General features: G+C 36.9%; 1 protein-coding gene across 2 annotated transcripts in view; it reads left to right on the top strand.

Annotated features, from left to right (window-relative positions):
- DYNC2H1 (dynein cytoplasmic 2 heavy chain 1) overlaps window positions 1-17,795 on the top strand; it is a 397,803-nt gene that overhangs the window by 374,923 nt on the left and 5,085 nt on the right. For both annotated transcript variants that reach the window (XM_077805779.1, XM_077805787.1), the window contains exons 86-88: window positions 7,512-7,621; window positions 7,982-8,063; window positions 17,029-17,145. In XM_077805779.1, coding sequence (XP_077661905.1) covers window positions 7,512-7,621; window positions 7,982-8,063; window positions 17,029-17,145 — 309 coding nt within the window. The remainder of the gene's footprint in view (window positions 1-7,511; window positions 7,622-7,981; window positions 8,064-17,028; window positions 17,146-17,795) is intronic.

The following is a 17,795-nucleotide window of genomic DNA, read 5'->3' on the forward strand; positions in this document are numbered from 1 at the left end:
GATCTAATGAAAACTTTTTGGTACTGCAATATTCCCAACCATAATTAATTATATTAATCCAGACATTAATGGAGTGAAATCTGATTGTCAACTGTGCCGGCCTTTTTAATTAGATTAAACATGTGCATCTATATTCCTGCCAATATCTCTCTTTAACAGTTAAAAGTTTATTTGAAAACACTAATAAAATGAATTTATTAAATATAAATTGAAATAATTGTGTGGCCTCTTATAGTATGCAAAGCAATTTAAAGTCTGTCATAATCATCATCCACGATTATTACTGTACAATAAAAGGTATTACTGTTATTTAGAGTCAGTAAAGGAAGTGTGCAGACAAGAGCAATTAACTGCATATCTTTAGCTAATGAAAATGGAAACCAAAAAAACCAACTTGTCATAATTGTTTGGAATGAGAGCTCATAATCTATGTTGTGACAGATTTAAAGGTCACTGAATTAAATGTTTGAGTATGGTGGAAACATGATGGAGATCTCTTTTGACACTTTGACAGAGAAAAAACTACAATTATTTAAGTGATAGTTTAGATGTATTTTAGATGACTTCCCATTTCTAAGCTAATTTTATGGAAGCAGCCTATTAGCAATTTAAAGAAATCAGAGAAGTATGCTTTTTTTCAGCAAGATGTGGGCGTTTGGTAAGTGCTACCTGCAATTATAAAAGTTATGTAGCTTCACAGCTTTTTTATTCACTCAGAATCCAGAATGGACTCATAGATACAGTTACATGGATTATGGTACTTAGCAAAGAGCACAACTTGTCATCCTTTCTATATGGTGATAACATAAAGAATTTGTGAGCTGGTATTTATTGGTTTAGTATTAGTCATTAACTTTTCTGTATACAAATATGAGACTTGCGACTATTTGTAGAATTGCACCACTAAACTACATTTAGAAGTGTATGCTGTTGTTTAATATTTATATAACTGTAACATGGAGAAGCCACAGTCAGGAATGAGGCCCTGTTGTGTAAACAAATATGAAGATATCCTCTCTGACCTGAAGGGTTTACAATCTAAGGCCCAGAGTTTAAAAAATGGGATCTTAAAAGTTAAGGCTCTTAAATCCTAATTCAGACACCTAACCAACTATCATGATTTTTTCAAAAGTGCTGAGCACCCAGCAACACCCACTGACATCAGTGGAAACCGCTGGGTTCTCATTACTTTCAAGAATTGGGCCTTTCATTCAGGAGCTTAACTTTAGGATCCTGGTTTTGGAAATTTTTGGCCAAGACGTATTTACATTACACAGCATTGTGACCAAGTTGAGTAAATTTTAAATCTGAAAGATCACAGTTCAGCAAGTATTTGTTTCACAGTTCATATCTACATTTTGAGAATATCAGATTCCTTGATTTGAAATTGTTGTTTTGGCGTTTGGCATTAAAATTGCAGAGGGAAAGGGTCTTGGAGTGCTCAGTGTGAGCAAGTGCTAGGTGATTAAGCATTATTGTACTGAACAAAACAAAGCTTAAAACCAAAAAACCCTAAACTGAAATGTAATATTTATATAAATAAATTGTTATTCCTTTGTCAGAGACAAGCAGTACTAGAATAACTGCAGGCTGCGGATAGGTCCCTGATGCTCAGGCCCCAGTCCTGCAAACACTTATGCACTTGCTTAACTTTATGAATAAGAGTAGTCCCATTATTTTCTGATCAAGGATATGTTCAGTCATGAAGGAAAGATAGTTCCACCGGATTCATGTATAGTGAGCTGTTTTCACTGAAAAGTTTTTTAGTGTGCTAGATTTTGGCAAGAGTCTCAGACCTTTTCAGTGAGTGGTTAAAGTGGGAGTAAAATGTTCAAGAGATGTCTGCTGTGGAAAAATATCTAGAAGGGTAGTTAATAGCCTATGTTTTTTTAAGATTGCAGACACCTTTTGTATTTGTGTCTTTTAACAACATTTGGGGTAAAATAATGGAAAGTAGGAGACAGCTCAGCAGTTCACTATAATTAATAATGAAAACAGCAATTGTAAAGATTGAAAAGTAAGACACACAGGTTATGTCTTGCATCTTAATGGCATTTTATTGATATAATGGTGGGAAGTTCAGAGAATGTAGCTCAGAAGGAGATGGCTCATTTCTTCAGCTAACAGATCGTAAAAGAGTTGAATAGTCTAAGAACACAATAAATGTAAAACCAAAATTTTCGAACTTAGGTGCCCACAGTTACATATCTGCATGTTTACTTAGGCACCTAGATAGATAGATATTTAGGTCAGAAGGGACCATTATGATCATCTAGTCTGACCTCCTGCACAACGCAGGCCACAGAATTTCACCCACCACTCCTACAAAAAAAAAAACCTCACACCTATATCTGTGCTATTGAAGTCCTCAAATTGTAGTTTAAAGACCTCAAGGAGCAGAGAATCCTCCAGCAAGTGACCCGTGCCCCATGCTACAGAGGAAGGCGAAAAACCTCCAGGGCCTCTTCCAATCTGCCCTGGAGGAAAATTCCTTCCCGACCCCAAATATGGCGATCAGCTAAACCCTGAGCATATGGGCAAGATTCATCAGCCAGATACTACAGAAAATTCTTTCCCAGGTAACTTGGATCTTACCCCATCTAAAACCCATCACAGGCCATTGGGCCTATTTACCATGAATATTTAATTACCAAAACCATGTTATCCCATCATACCATCTCCTCCATAAACTTATCGAGTTTAATCTTAAAGCAAGATAGATCTTTTGCCCCCACTACTTCCCTCGGAAGGCTATTCCAAAACTTCACTCCTCTGATGGTTAGAAACCTTCGTCTAATTTCTAATCTAAATTTCCTAGTGGCCAGTTTATATCCATTTGTTCTTGTGTCCACATTGGTACTGAGTTTAAATAATTCCTCTCCCTCTCTGGTATTTATCCCTCTGATATATTTATAGAGAGCAATCATATCTCCCCTCAGCCTTCTTTTAGTTAGGCTAAACAAGCCAAGCTCCCTGAGTCTCCTTTCATAAGACAAGTTTTCCATTCCTCGGATCATCCTAGTAGCCCTTCTCTGTACCTGTTCCAGTTTGAATTCATCCTTCTTAAACATGGGAGACCAGAACTGCACACAGTACTCCAGGTGAGGTCTCACCAGTGCCTTATATAACGGTACTAAAACCTCCTTATCCCTACTGGAAATACCTCTCCTGATGCATCCCAAGACGACATTAGCTTTTTTCACAGCCATATCACATTGGCAGCTCATAGTCATCCTATGATCAACCAATACTCCAAGGTCCTTTTCCTCCTCCGTTACTTCTAGTTGATGCGTCCCTAGCTTATAACTAAAATTCTTGTTATTAATCCCTAAATGCATGACCTTACACTTCTCACTATTAAATTTCATCCTATTCCTATTACTCCAGTTTACAAGGTCATCCAGATCCTCCTGTAGGGTATCCCTGTCCTTCTCTAAATTAGCAATACCTCCCAGCTTTGTATCATCTGCAAACTTTAGTAGCACACTCCCACTTTTTGTGCCCAGGTCAGTAATAAAAAGATTAAATAAGATTGGTCCCAAAACCGATCCCTGAGGAACTCCACTGGTAACCTCCCTCCAACTTGACAGTTCACCTTTCAGTAGGACCCGTTGTAGTCTCCCCTTTAACCAATTCCCTATCCACCTTTCAATATTCCTATTGATGCCCATCTTATCCAATTTAACTAATAATTCCCCATGTGGCACCGTATCAAACGCCTTACTAAAATCTAAGTAAATTAGATCCACTGCGTTTCCTTTATCTAAAAAATCTGTTACTTTCTCAAAGAAGGAGATCAGGTTGGTTTGGCACGATCTACCTTTTGTAAAACCATGTTGTATTTTGTCCCATTTACCATTGACTTCAATGTCCTTAACTACCTTCTCCTTCAAAATTTTTTCCAAGACCTTGCATACTACAGATGTCAAACTAACAGGCCTATAATTACTTGGATCACTTTTTTTCCCTTTCTTAAAAATAGGAACTATGTTAGCAATCCTCCAATCATACGGTACAACCCCTGAGTTTACAGATTCATTAAAAATTCTTGCTAATGGGCTTGCAATTTCTTGTGCCAATTCTTTTAATATTCTTGGATGAAGATTATCTGGGCCCCCCGATTTAGTCCCATTAAGCTGTTTGAGTTTCGCTTCTACCTCAGATATGGTGATGTCTACCTCCATATCCTCATTCCCATTTATCATGCTACCATTATCCCTAAGATCCTCTTTAGTCTTATTAAAGACTGAGGCAAAGTATTTGTTTAGATATTGGGCCATGCCTAGATTATCCTTGACCTCCACTCCATCCTCAGTTTTTAGCGGTCCCACTTCTTCTCTCTTTGTTTTCTTCCTATTTATATGACTATAGAACCTTTTACTATTGGTTTTAATTCCCTTTGCAAGGTCCAACTCTACTTGACTTTTAGCCTGTCTCACTTTATCCCTACATATTCTGACCTCAATAAGGTAGCTTGCCTTACTGATCCCTCCCTTCTTCCACTCCCTATATGCTTTCTGCTTTTTCTTAATTACCTCTCTAAGATGCTTGCTCATCCAGCTTGGTCTACAACTCCTGCCTATGAAATTTTTCCCCTTTCTTGGGATGCAGGCTTCCGATAGCTTCTGCAGCTTTAATTTAAAATAATCCCAGGCCTCCTCTACCTTTAAACCCATAAATTCTTCAGTCCAATCCACTTCCCTAACTAATTTCCTTAATTTTTGAAAGTCAGCCCTTTTGAAATCAAAAACCTTAGTTGCAGATTTATTTTTGTTAATCCTTCCATTCAGTTTGAACTGAATTAGCTCATGATCACTTGAGCCAAGATTATCCCCTACAACCATTTCCTCTATGAGGTCCTCATTACTCACCAAGACCAAATCTAAAATAGCATCCCCTCTAGTCGGTTCAGCAACTACTTGCTGAAGGAATCCATCAGCTATCGCATCTAGGAAAATCTGAGCCCTATTATTATTACTAGCACTCGTCCTCCAGTCTATATCTGGGAAGTTAAAGTCTCCCATGATCACACAGTTTCCATTAGTATTTACTTTATTAAAAACATTAAAAAGGGCTCTATCCATATCCAAATTAGATCCCGGCGGTCTATAGCACACCCCAAGCACTATCCCAGGGGAGGCTCTAATAGTTTTCTTCCCCAATTTAATTTTTGCCCAGACAGACTCAGTCATATCCATTTCATCGCTTCTTATTTCTTTACATTCTATCTCATCATTGATATACAGTGCTACTCCACCACCTTTACCTTTATTTCGGTCTTTCCTAAACAGCACATACCCTTCAATACCTGTAGCCCAGTCATGACTACTATTCCACCAGGTCTCTGTTATACCTATAATATCTGGTTTCACTTCCTGCACCAGTAACTCTAGTTCCTCCATTTTGTTACCTAGGCTCCTTGCATTAGTGTACAAACATCTTAATTTTTGCTGTTTAGCCTCACTCACATTCTGTACCCTATTAGGCACGGTTATTTTACTACCAGTATAACCTATTAGACTTGTATCTACACTGCCCTTCCTCCTACCTACAGCTGTATCCACTCTTACTTCATTTTCTTTCCACTCTATGCTTAATTCTGGCTTGGAGATTACCTGGACATCTCCCAACCATCTCCCCCAAATTCCTAGTTTAAAGCTCTCTTAATCAGTTGTGCCAGCCTCCATCCTAGAAGTCTATTTCCTTCCCTACTCAGATGAAGTCCATCCCGAGAGAACTGTCCTCTATCCATGAATGCCTCCCAATGGCCATACATCCCAAAGCCCTCCTTATAGCACCACTGCCTAAGCCATCTATTGATAGTCATAATCTTGTCACACCTTTGTTGCCCTTCTCTAGGAACAGGCAGAATCCCACTAAAGATCACCTGAGCCTCAATTTCCTTAAGCGTCCTCCCCAGCCTAGCATAGTCTCCCTTAATACTTTCCAGCGAGAATCTAGCCGTATCATTTGTTCCCACATGAAGGATAATTAGGGGATTCTTTCCCGCTCCCTTTAGAATCCTTTTCAACCTCAGGTCTACATCCCGTATCTTAGCACCCGGAAGACAGCACACCCTCCTATTTTCTGGATCAGCTAAATAAACCTCCTGAGTTTCAGGGGTGCGGTAACTCCTATTAATTTTAATTAAATGCTGTAATGACAGAGACTATGAAGTTTAATTTTCATTTCATGTCCCTACTCCAGTTATCAAAGTATCTGGAGTTGCCTTCACCAATTACACTGAGAAGACATATCTAAGAAGTTTAGAGCTTAACCTGCAGTTGAAAATGCTGAATCTGCAATTCTCAAGGAAACCATGAGCCAGATGTTACCCTGAGTCATACATATGCAAACTTTCTTCAGTGGGGATGAAGCTATGTGTGTAACTGTGGCAATACTTTGCCTCATTAAATTTTGTTCTCAGATCAATCATTTACTAATTGAGGTAAAGGAGACTAGGTCCATGGTCAAAAATCATGACCAAACATGACTCAGCGAAACACCACCTCAGAAACACCTTTATAAGCCTCAAACGCTGCAATACAGAGTATCATAGAAACAAAAGAGCCTTGTAAGGATTTATGACCAAAATAATTTTGCAGTTGCATCATTCAGTAGTTCAAGAATCCTTGAAGAAAGTGCTGAATGTAGCATTGAGGAAACTACCATTTTTAATTACTAGAGGTATTCAAGAGCAGACTATTATGAAATTAAGAGATTCAGAGAAAAGGGAAACCATGCACTCTGGATAGAGGATGAAATGGAGGACCAGGGAGGTCTTTTCCAGCATTATATCCTGTAACTCTGTATTATAATGTAGATATAATCTAATTCCTATCAAAATTATATACTCTTTGTATAATCATACCAGATATTTTGAAGGGAAATTACTGGAATATACTTTAAAATACTTCTTTCACACTGCAGCATGAAAATCAAACTTTCTGAATTTAAAAGATGATTTTCACAAAAGAAAATCAGAGGTCATAAATTGAAAGAAATTCAGTAATCTATCCAAACTAAATAAACTAATAACAGTAATGGTGATGACATTTTTGTGGCACACATCCCCATTTGGAAATAATTTTAATTAGAAATTATGGTTACCAAAGGTGAAATAGGAATGCTAGAGAACACCCTAAAAAGCCAGTGTTGGTATGCAAAGAGCTGAGTTCTACAAACGGGCTGCATTGTACAAAGGTTGGAAGGCTTTTTAAGTTTATTCATATTGGTGAGTCACTTCAGAGACATACAAAATAAACTACTATCTTCAAAATGATAAATGCTGTTTGGTTTTGTTTATTTTCTGGTTGCGGGTACCAAAGAGTAGGAATCAGTGTTCCTCTTTAAGATTATAGTACATTTATACTAATAAATCATTTATACTAACACATTTAACATTAAAGATAGCTGTCAAATTTGCACCAACTCAAAGTACTAGAAGATAAAGCAATAAATTACTGGTTTAATTGTTCTCCCAATTAATGGGCAATACATTTTTTTTTTAGAACTGGGTAGATAAAGCAGAAAAAAAGACACTGCTCTCAGACACCCTTGACCTCTCAGAGCTCTTCCATCCAGACACATTTCTTAATGCCTTACGCCAGGAAACTGCAAGGTAGGTGACATGAAGCAGCCTATTTACACATTTCTCAGTTCCATTATTCCCCTTTCCCCTTTATATTCATTTTTTATTACTGTGCCTTCATTGTCAAGAAGCACACTTAACATATTACGCTTCAAAATAGAGTCCTTAATCATTTTATTTTCTTATTATTTACACTGAGGTAAAATAGCTACTTAGTTAATTCAATGCTAAAAAAAATCCTTTACTTTGTTGTGGAATTGTAAATGTGTTTTTCTTTTAAATCTGTATTATGTGATGTAATAAACAGTGTGAACATCTTATTCCTGTTTTTATATTTGAATTTCCTATTACATGTATGTGACATTTAGGATATATTTGTTTATCTCTTAGGGTAATGAGCTGTTCGGTGGACAACCTTAAATTTGTAGCATCGTGGAAAGGTCAAATTCAAGAAGCAAAACTCCAAGTTAAGGTACTGTGCCCACTTAGATTTCCATCTGAATTTCTGGAGCTTATACATAACAGAAAAATAGTGGTTAGAATCACAATATAGGTGTTACAAAAGTGTTGCTGAAATGTCTTATTGTGGCAATCAAAGCCTGGTGTTTCACTGAATCGAGGGATCTTTCCAACAAAGATCGCTGCCAGGTGAAGTACTGTACCTGAGATACAAAGGATCGTCAGTAATTTATGGGTACAAAAATATTAGTACAGTAGAATATTATTATTAATGTTCTTCAGAGGTAAAGGAGAGGATAGGGACAATTTTGTTTTTTGGTTTTAGTTTTAATTTTGGAGTGTCTTTTTTTTTTTTAGTTATCATTATCATTATTATTTATAATTATCATCTTAGAACTGTTCTTCCTCTGTTCTCTTCACGGTCGTTCAAACAAGAATTTAAACTATAATCCTGTCTGATAATCTCTAACAGTTGTCCAGACAATACTTAAAGACCTTGTGGCATTTAACAAGACATATAAAGGGACATAAAAATAAGTAACTTTAGCATCATGGTGAACATCTCCTTTTTTAGGAAAACTGGCTCTAATGACCAAGACTGTGTGTAAGGAATTGCTGAATTTCTGAACTGGGATTTTGAAAGGAGTTAGGTCTCCAAACCCCATTGACTTTCAGTATGTATGATGTGACTCAATCTCGGTGATTTTTAATGGACAGCTAACTCTTTAAGTTCTCATTAAAATCCAAACTCTAATCACTGATACATTACCAGCACAATCTGTACCCAATCAGTATCTAAGACATTCTTTTGTAAAGGAATCTCATGTATTGTGTATTAAACACTATATATAAAATATGATCCAAAATACATACTGTATCGCATAATTAAAGACTAAATACTTTATACCAGACTATAGCTGTAGTAAGTGAGACTCAGAATCTTCTTCTTCCTCATTGTGTGGATAATTATAGTAGCTGAGAGGAGGTCATGCAAATCTAACTTTCAGTTGACAAGTTGTGTAAACTTTGGGCTAAATTGACATTGAGTCTCCTTAACTATGCCACCAAATGTGGACATCGGTTTTCATGTATAGAAATCCCACAAACTCAAAAAAGAGCATCTTCATGTGCAAAGTTTTCAGAGGCTCCTTTGAAAATTTTGTCTTGTATGTTAAAATAACAATTAGAAACTTCTCTCTAAAGAAGGTGCTTGTGAATTTAGTGTTCATAGAAAGAAGCTGAACTGACAGCCTTGGACAGTGAAATCCTGTGTGTTAACGCATAAAACATGTAAAGCAAGGCAGCAGCAATAGAGGCCACCTGAAATGATTCCACCAGTGTGCTCAACCTTGCCTTGCCTTGCTGTTAAAATGAGAGTGCCTTTTAATTTCTATGATTCAGGTTCCAGGTGTCTGTCCTGAAACTCAGTATTTCCCATGGAATTGACCCAAACTGTCTGAGAGATTGCTGCTCTCAAGGCTACATTCCTTTGGAACAGTGAAACTTCTAACCAACAGGGAGAGGCTTATGAGCGTAGGAGACAGAACTCTCACAAGAGCTAGTTCAAGATTATGGCACTCTCTCTGTCTTTAGAGATAAGAAGAGTTGCAGGCCTTACTTTCAGAATTCTTTCTTCTACTTAGCTTTCTCCTTCATAAATTCTTTATACACACACTAACACAGACACAAAGACCCTATAATCTAACCAAGTTCATTTTTCTACAATTGAGAAAACAGAAGGAAGGATACTGTTACTTTTATTTCAAAATGCTGTTGTTTTTAATTTGAAATTCTATGTAAGTACTTGGATGGATGGATGGATGGATGGATGGATGGATGGATGGATGATAGGTAGGTAGATAAGATCATAGGTAGGTAAGATTAGATGGATAAAACTATGGAAATGGAAAGACCTGAGAATCACACCAACACCAGAAGGAGGCTGATTTGTGTAATTGGAGACTCCTTAATAAGAATAAACAGGCCTGTCACCAGAGCTGATCCAGAGAACAGAAGAGTGTGTTGTCTACCAGGAACTAAGATATGGGATGTGGACCTCAGGCTAAAGAGAATCCTGATGGGAGCAGGAAAGAATTCACTGATTGTCCTTCAAATGGGAAAAAAATGACACTGCTAGATTCTCGCTGGGATGCATCAAGAAAGACTACGCCAGTCTGGGGAAGATGCATAAAGAAATGGAAACATAGGTGATCTTCAGTGGGATTCTACATGTCCCTAGAGGAGGAGAATGAAGGTGAGACAAGACTATGAGGATCAACATATGGCTCATGCAATGGTTCTATAAGGGGAGATTTGGGATGTTGGACTACTAGTAGGCATTCACAGACAGAGGACACTTCTTCTGGGATAGATTGCACCTGAGTAGGGAGGGTAATAGATTTCTGGGATGGAAACTGGCACATGTAATCAAAAGAGCTTTAAATTAGGAATGTGGGGCAGATGGTTGGGAGATGCTTATATATTTTCCACCACTGATTTTAATATTCAGCTGGAGGAAAATCAAGTGAAAGAGGATACAGCAATGGAGAAAGGAACAACAGAGAATAGGCGAATGGACAACAAGAGTAACAATAATACAAACACCGATAACAGTAACAGTGAGGAGGCAATATTAGCAATAAAATGACTATACCTAATCTGGCAAGGAAATTGGATGATGCTAAGCAGAAACAACTAAAATGTTGGTATTGTACACCAATGCCTGAGTAACAAAATGGAGGAACTAGAGCACTAGTACAAGGGAAAAAAGAGATATTATAGTGATAATGGAAATATGGTGCAATTGTATTCATGACTGGTAGGCAGGTATTGAAGGGTATATGTTGTTCAGGAAATAAAGGTAAAGATGGTAAAGTAGCATTGCATATTAACAGTGAGATAGAGTGTAAAGAAATCAGATGTGATGGAATGCATCTGTTTGGGTCAAAATAACTTTGGAAAAGAATGGTAGCAGAGGCTCCACAGGGATAGTGCTTGGGGTCTGCTACAGATTCCACGTGATCTGATTTGGATATGGATAGAGACCTCTTTAATCTTTTAATGAAATAAGTGCTACTGGGAATTATGTGATTATGGGAGACTTTATTTTCTCAGACACAGATTCGAGGACAAATGCTACTAATAATGGTAGGGCCCTGATATTCCTGGATGTGATAGATGACAGATTTCGTCACCATATAGTCACTGAACTAACAAGAGATGATCCCATTTTAGATTGTAGTATTGGTAAGTAGCAAGGACCCCACGGAAGAACTGGTTGTAGAGGACAATATTGGTTTGAGTTATCATGAGTTATTTCAGTTTAAGGTAAATAGAAAGATAAACCAAAATGGGTCTGCAATTAGGGTCCTTAATTTCAAAAGGGCAAGTTTTAAAAAATTAAGGGAATTTGTTAAGGAAGTTAACTGGACTGAAGAACTCAAGTATCTGAATGTGAAGGAGTTTTAGGATTATTTTAAGTCAAAGTTGCAGAAACTATCTGGAGCCTGTATCCCAAACAAAGGCAAAAACTCATAAGGAAGGGTCGCAGACCACATTGGATGAACAAGCATCTCAAATAGGTTATTAAGAGAAAGCCTACAAAGAATATAAAAAGGGATGCTGAAAGGACAGGAGACACTTGATATGGATTTAATCAGGCCACAATTTTATTGTATAGATGTCTGGGACTACTTGGCAAGTAAAGTGTACAATGCAGGCAAATCCATGTTTATTCAAATAAGTACCTGGGGCTTCCACCAGCACTCCTTCATTCTCCATCCAGGTCCCCCAACCAATCCATGGCTTGGACCTTACCATCCTCCCCCCATAGAAGGGTTAAGGTGGGCTATAAGAAAAGAGGGTTGGGTCCCTACCGTACCAATCATAGGACTCCCCAACCCCCGCCCCCGTTCCGATCCTTTATCCAGCACCTCTTTTCAAGTCCTTTACCAGGCCATTTATCTGGCCACTGGATACCTTCCCTCTGGAGTATCTGTACTAGACATCCGCCCCTCACTTACAAAATAATCTTACAAAATTACAAAATTGCAATATATGGCCTACCACCTTTTCTCCTCACCAGAAAAGGTCCTCCCTGACACGCACTGTGGGGAAGGCAAAAAACCTCACTCCATAGTGATGAGGGAAAAATTCCTTCTGAGCCCCCTTAAAAAGGAGTGACTAGTGCAATGCTCACAGCAGGTCCTAACCCAACCGGATATTCGCATTTCAAAGGGAAGGAGCGTTGGTGCTGCCTTGCCTGCTGTGTGGAGAAAGGGCTTTCAACGACCAGGGCTTGCACCTTTAAAGCCTTCCGCCATCACATTCCCAGGGGGTGAGTCAGCGCCACAAAGCTCACCACCACTCACATTTTGCAGCAGGTTCTGACCTCCTTCCGCCCCGCCCACCCTGCCGCCTCCATAAAGCACTGCTGCCTTTCTTCGGCAAGCCCGGACAACGTTCCCCCCATTTCAGGTGAGGTGCACTCATTTTTAGGGCTGTCAAAAGATTTTTAAAAAATAACTGCGATTAATCACAAGATTAAAAAATATAATTGTAATTAATCATGAGATTAAAAAAATAATCGCAATTAATCACAATTTTAATCACACTGTTAAATAATAGAATGCCATTTATTTGAATATTTTTGGATTTTTTCTACATTTTCAAATATATGTATTTCAATTACAACACAGAATACGAAGTGTACAATGCTCACTTTATATTATTATTTTTGATTAAAAATATTTGCACTGTAAAAAAAATCAACAAAAGAAACAGAATTTTTCAATTCACCTGATACAAGTACTGTAATGCAATCTCTTTATCATAAAAGTGCAACTTACAAATTTAGATTTTTTTTGTTACACAACTGCACTCAAAAATAAATCAGTGTAAAACTTTAGAGTATGCAAGCCCATTCAGTCCTACTTCTTGTTCAGCCAATCGTTCAGACAAACAAGTTTGTTTACATTTATAGGAGATAATGCTGCCATCAGACCATGGACTTTTAGGCTTTAAAGTTTTACATTGTTTTGTTTTTGAGTGCAGTTATGTAACAAAAAAATCTACATTTGTAAGTTACACTTTCACGATGAAGTGATTTTTATGAGGTGAATTTAAAAATACTATTTCTTTTGTTAATCGTTTTTATAGTGCAAATATTTTTAATAAAAATAATATAAGGGAGCACTGTACACTTTGTATTCTGTGTTGTAACTGAAATCAATATATTTGCAAATATAGAAAAGCATCCAAAATATTCATAATAAATTTAAATTGGTATTCTATTATTGTTTAACAGTGCGATTAAAACTATGATTAATCATGATTTATTTTTTTAGTTGAGTTAATTTGTTTTGAGTTAATCAATTGAGTTAACTGTGATTAATTGACAGCCCTACTAATTTTCTAGACAAAAGAAATACAGTATATCTAGTCTATCTGGATTTCAGTAAAGCGGTTAATACAGTTCCACGTGGGAAATTATTAGTTAAACTGGAGAAGATGAGGATTAATACAAGAATCAAAAGGTGGGAAAGGAACTGGTTAAAGGGGAGACTACAACAAATCATTCTGTAGGAGGTTACTAATGACGGTCCTCAAGGATCACACTTGGGATCAGTCATTTTAACATTTTCATTAACAACCTTAAGACAAAAATTGGGAGTGTGTTAATAAAATTTTCAGATGGCACAGAACTGGGAGGTATTGCCAGTAGTGAGCAGGACTGAAAAATCATGCAACAAGATTTGGATAACCTTGAAAACTGGATAATAGCAATGAGATTAGATTTCATAGTGCAAAGTTCAAGGGCATGCACACAATTTTTGAATAAGATGAGGATTTATCAGGTGGAAGTGACAGAGGAGGGGAAATAAATTTTACCAACTCTGAAATGGATGATTAATTTGTCAGATGACAAAAAGGCATGATTAATAGCAGTTCCTTCCTAGTAGGGATGTGAAGAATACCTGATTCAGAATCAATTTGTATATAATGGCACCTTCTTTAATGGCACTTGGAATTGCTTGGACAGAGACTCTGAAAATGTCTGGCTCTCACCTGACAATCATCATTGCTACGCACATATACCTGTCCTATTTGCTGTTTGCACTGATTGGTCTGTCAACATCTGAAATCAGCTGGTCTTATCCATTTTGACATAAGTCCTCCATTTTCAATAATTTTGGAACCAAATTCATGACAAAAACAGAAGAAGCACAGTAAAGGACTTTTTGACAGTAAATGCTATGAATTCAGGTAAAGCTGAATATAAATTCTGTAACACAAAATATTATTGCAAGAATGTTATATCCAGCCACTCAAGAGAAGCTATAAAACACATATTGAAACTAAGTTTCCAGATGTTTATAAAGATATCATTAAAAGAGTTCATAGGAAGCACTTTTTACACAGCTTGCCTCTATCAAGCACCAAGAACCATGCAGCCTGTGGAGAAAATTACATTTGGTTTCCTGTAGGCTACTAAGATCTGTATTGTCCTGTGGGAAATTATGGCACTTAATAGACAGGAAATGTTTATTGTGGAGAACATGGTCTTATGGAGACAGTGTCTTTGAACCTTGATATTAGCTCACTTCCCCTAAATTCATTTAAAATGACGTGAACCCTAATATGCAAGAGCAAATTTGCCAGAAAGTAATAAAATGCAAAACCTTGCAAGGTGCTATTCATTTATGGTGAAATCTGCTCCACTTGTAAAGAACACAAGTACCAAAATCACACATTTTACAAACAAAGCCACACGAGAAAGAATATTTGATGCCTTGGTTGAGAGGGCACCAGGAGTTGAATATTTTTTCTGCATGTTGATTAGCAAGGGCAATTGGCCCGGTTCTGGTCTGAAGCGGTTGTTGCTGGAGTTTTTGTGTTCATGGAGCATTTGTTTGCAGAACTGCAGGTGCTGAGTTTTTATTGTGGTTTTATCCCAGTCACTGTAATAACCTATTAAGATGAGCTCCAAACTTCATTCTTACAATGTAAAATGACTTAATTATACTGTTGAATTAGCAGTAGTTGTATTGGTGTAGTTGTAGCTACCTAGGTGCGTAGCTTCTTTATAGCGTAGAAAGCCTGCAGAGCTTTTTCTTGTTATAGTAATACAGCCAGTCTGAATCCCACAATGGATTTTTATGAGGCTCAGGTATGTGTAATTTAGGATCAATCTCCATGTCTCTGTAATACAATTTTACTCTGTTTTGGTTAACTTCATTGTTTGACGGGGAGAGTTTTCTGCTGTGTCATTAATTTTGTTTTTTTCATGTTGACTTGTAGTTGCCCATATGTTGCAGTCAAGGAAAGTACCCGACTCCAAGACTGTAGATCTTCAAAGGAAATGTTTTTAGAACTGCTGCTACACACACTAGATCTCCTTTGTCATTAACACAGAGCTTAAATTCAGTTTAAAGCAGGAAAAATAGTTTTTCTTAGTTCAGAAGCTGAAAGTGCTGATTTGATCATCATTTATTAAAATCATTCATTTTAAATATGTTACAAGTAGAACAATGTGGAGATAGTTACTTATGCATTCAATCCATGTCAGGGTTCCTTCCCCACTCTGAACTCTAGGGTACAGATATGGGGACCCGCATGAAAAAACCCCTAAGCTTATTTTTACCAGCTTAGGTTAAAAACTTTCCCAAGGCAAAAATTTTGTCTTGTCCTTGAACAGTATGCTGCCACCACCAAGTGATTTAGACAAAGAAGAGGGAAAGGACCACTTGGAGTTCCAATTTCCCCAAAATATCCCCCCAAGCTCTTACACCCCCTTTCCTGAGGAGGCTTGAGAATAAACAAGATGAGCACAAACCAGCCTTGGATTTTTAAGACCCAAAAAACCTAATCAGATTCTTAAAAAACAGAACTTTATTAGAAGAACAAAAAAAGATAAGAGAACAACTCTATAAGATCAAAATGGAAGATAATCTTACAGGCAGTCAGATTCAAAACATAGAGAATCCCTCTAGGCAAAACCTTAAGTTAGAAAAAGACACAAAAATAGGAATACACATTTCCTCCAGCACAGTGAATTTCACAAGCCAAAACAAAGAAAACCTAACACATTTTCTAGCTAGATTACTTACTAACTTTACAGGAGTTGGAGGGCTTGCATCCTTGATCTGTTCCCGGCAAAGGTATCACACAGACAGACAGAAGCCTTCCCCCCCCTCCAGATTTGAAAGTATCTTGTCCCCTCATTGGTCATTTTGGGTCAGGTGCCAGCCAGGTTACCTGAGCTTCTTAACCCTTTACAAGTAAAAGGACTTTGCCTCTGGTCAGGAGGGATTTTATAGCACTGTATACAGAAAAGCAGTTACCCTTCCCTTCATGTTTATGACAACCCGTTAGAATTTGTTTTACCCAATAGCACTTTAGCCTAAAATCTCATTTCGTATTGCTTAACATTTATTTTGTTCATTCCCCCCCCACATACTATTTCTGAATGTAATATAAGTAGAAAATTATCTTATTTGCTTCTGTAAAAAACATACAGGAGATTATTCCATTCTTTGAAAGCTTAGGTCAAACTTCCAAGCAAGAACTTTGCCTTTTCAGTTATTGTTGTATTTTTGTTGTTGGTGTGTAGTTTTCTTTTTTATAATTTTGTTTTATGACATTGTTAATAAATGTTTACTTGGCTGTTGCCACTATATGTCTAATGCCAGGGCACCCGCAGTTTCATAAATGATGACATTTACAGGTATTATTCTCTAGTATTTTCAAAGAAGGTTAAACCAAACCAGAGGAAGTTCACTCTGAAGAATAGTCTAGATCTTCTTTTCAAATCGTATTTCTTATTCTCACATGCAACATTATGATAATTAGTTTCCTATTGTTTAGAACTTGGTCACAATAGAGAGGACTATTGATGCCTTTGTTAAGGCACAGTATAATCATTACTGACATTTTAGGCTCTAATATATATCTGAATATTTTGTATGTTTCCATGACAGATAAGTGGCCTGCAACTGGAAGGTTGCAGTTTTGATGGACGTCGACTTTCAGAAAACCAGCATGACTCTCCCAGTGTGTCATCAGTTCTCCCTTGTTACATGGGCTGGATTCCACAGGTACTAAATTATTAAGGCACCTAAACTTTTATAGTTTCCTTTCTTCTGTGTAATAGCTTTCCAGTATGATGTTCCTAACTTGTTTGTTTGTTCTTTTAAAAAAACGATCACCTCCCAGTTTTAATAGAACACACAGTTAGGTATAACATGGCAGATTTATTTACATTTTGGCCAATATTTTCTAAATAGTAAAAAACAAATGAAGAGAAAGACGCTGTAAAGAGGAAATGTATTCAAATCAAAGTTTTTATTATTATTTTTTCTCTGCTTTAAATATATGATCATACGTTTTCAAAACTATATCTAATAAAACTTATAAAAGTATTTGGAAGTTCTTAAAAAAGAATTTTTCCATTAGAGTTTTAACACCATATAATGTAAAAATTGAGTTAAAGTAAAGAACATCTTATGAGCTGCAGGCAAAAAAATAAAACCGTTAGCCCTTCTTATGAAGCCCTAATGAAAAATAAATTCCAGTGATTATTGAAGTGCATTAGATTAAAGCAAAATAAGTAATCCAAACAGTAAGAATTGTAACCTGTACAATTTTCCAATTACAATAATATTATTTGTTAAATACTGGAATCAGAAGCTGCAAAGAAATGTGTCTTACATAGCAATTTCTCAAAGCATGGGCTAGCATTACAAAA

Source organism: Eretmochelys imbricata, chromosome 1 (assembly GCF_965152235.1).
Source record: "Eretmochelys imbricata isolate rEreImb1 chromosome 1, rEreImb1.hap1, whole genome shotgun sequence".
NCBI classification, from domain to species: domain Eukaryota; kingdom Metazoa; phylum Chordata; order Testudines; family Cheloniidae; genus Eretmochelys; species Eretmochelys imbricata.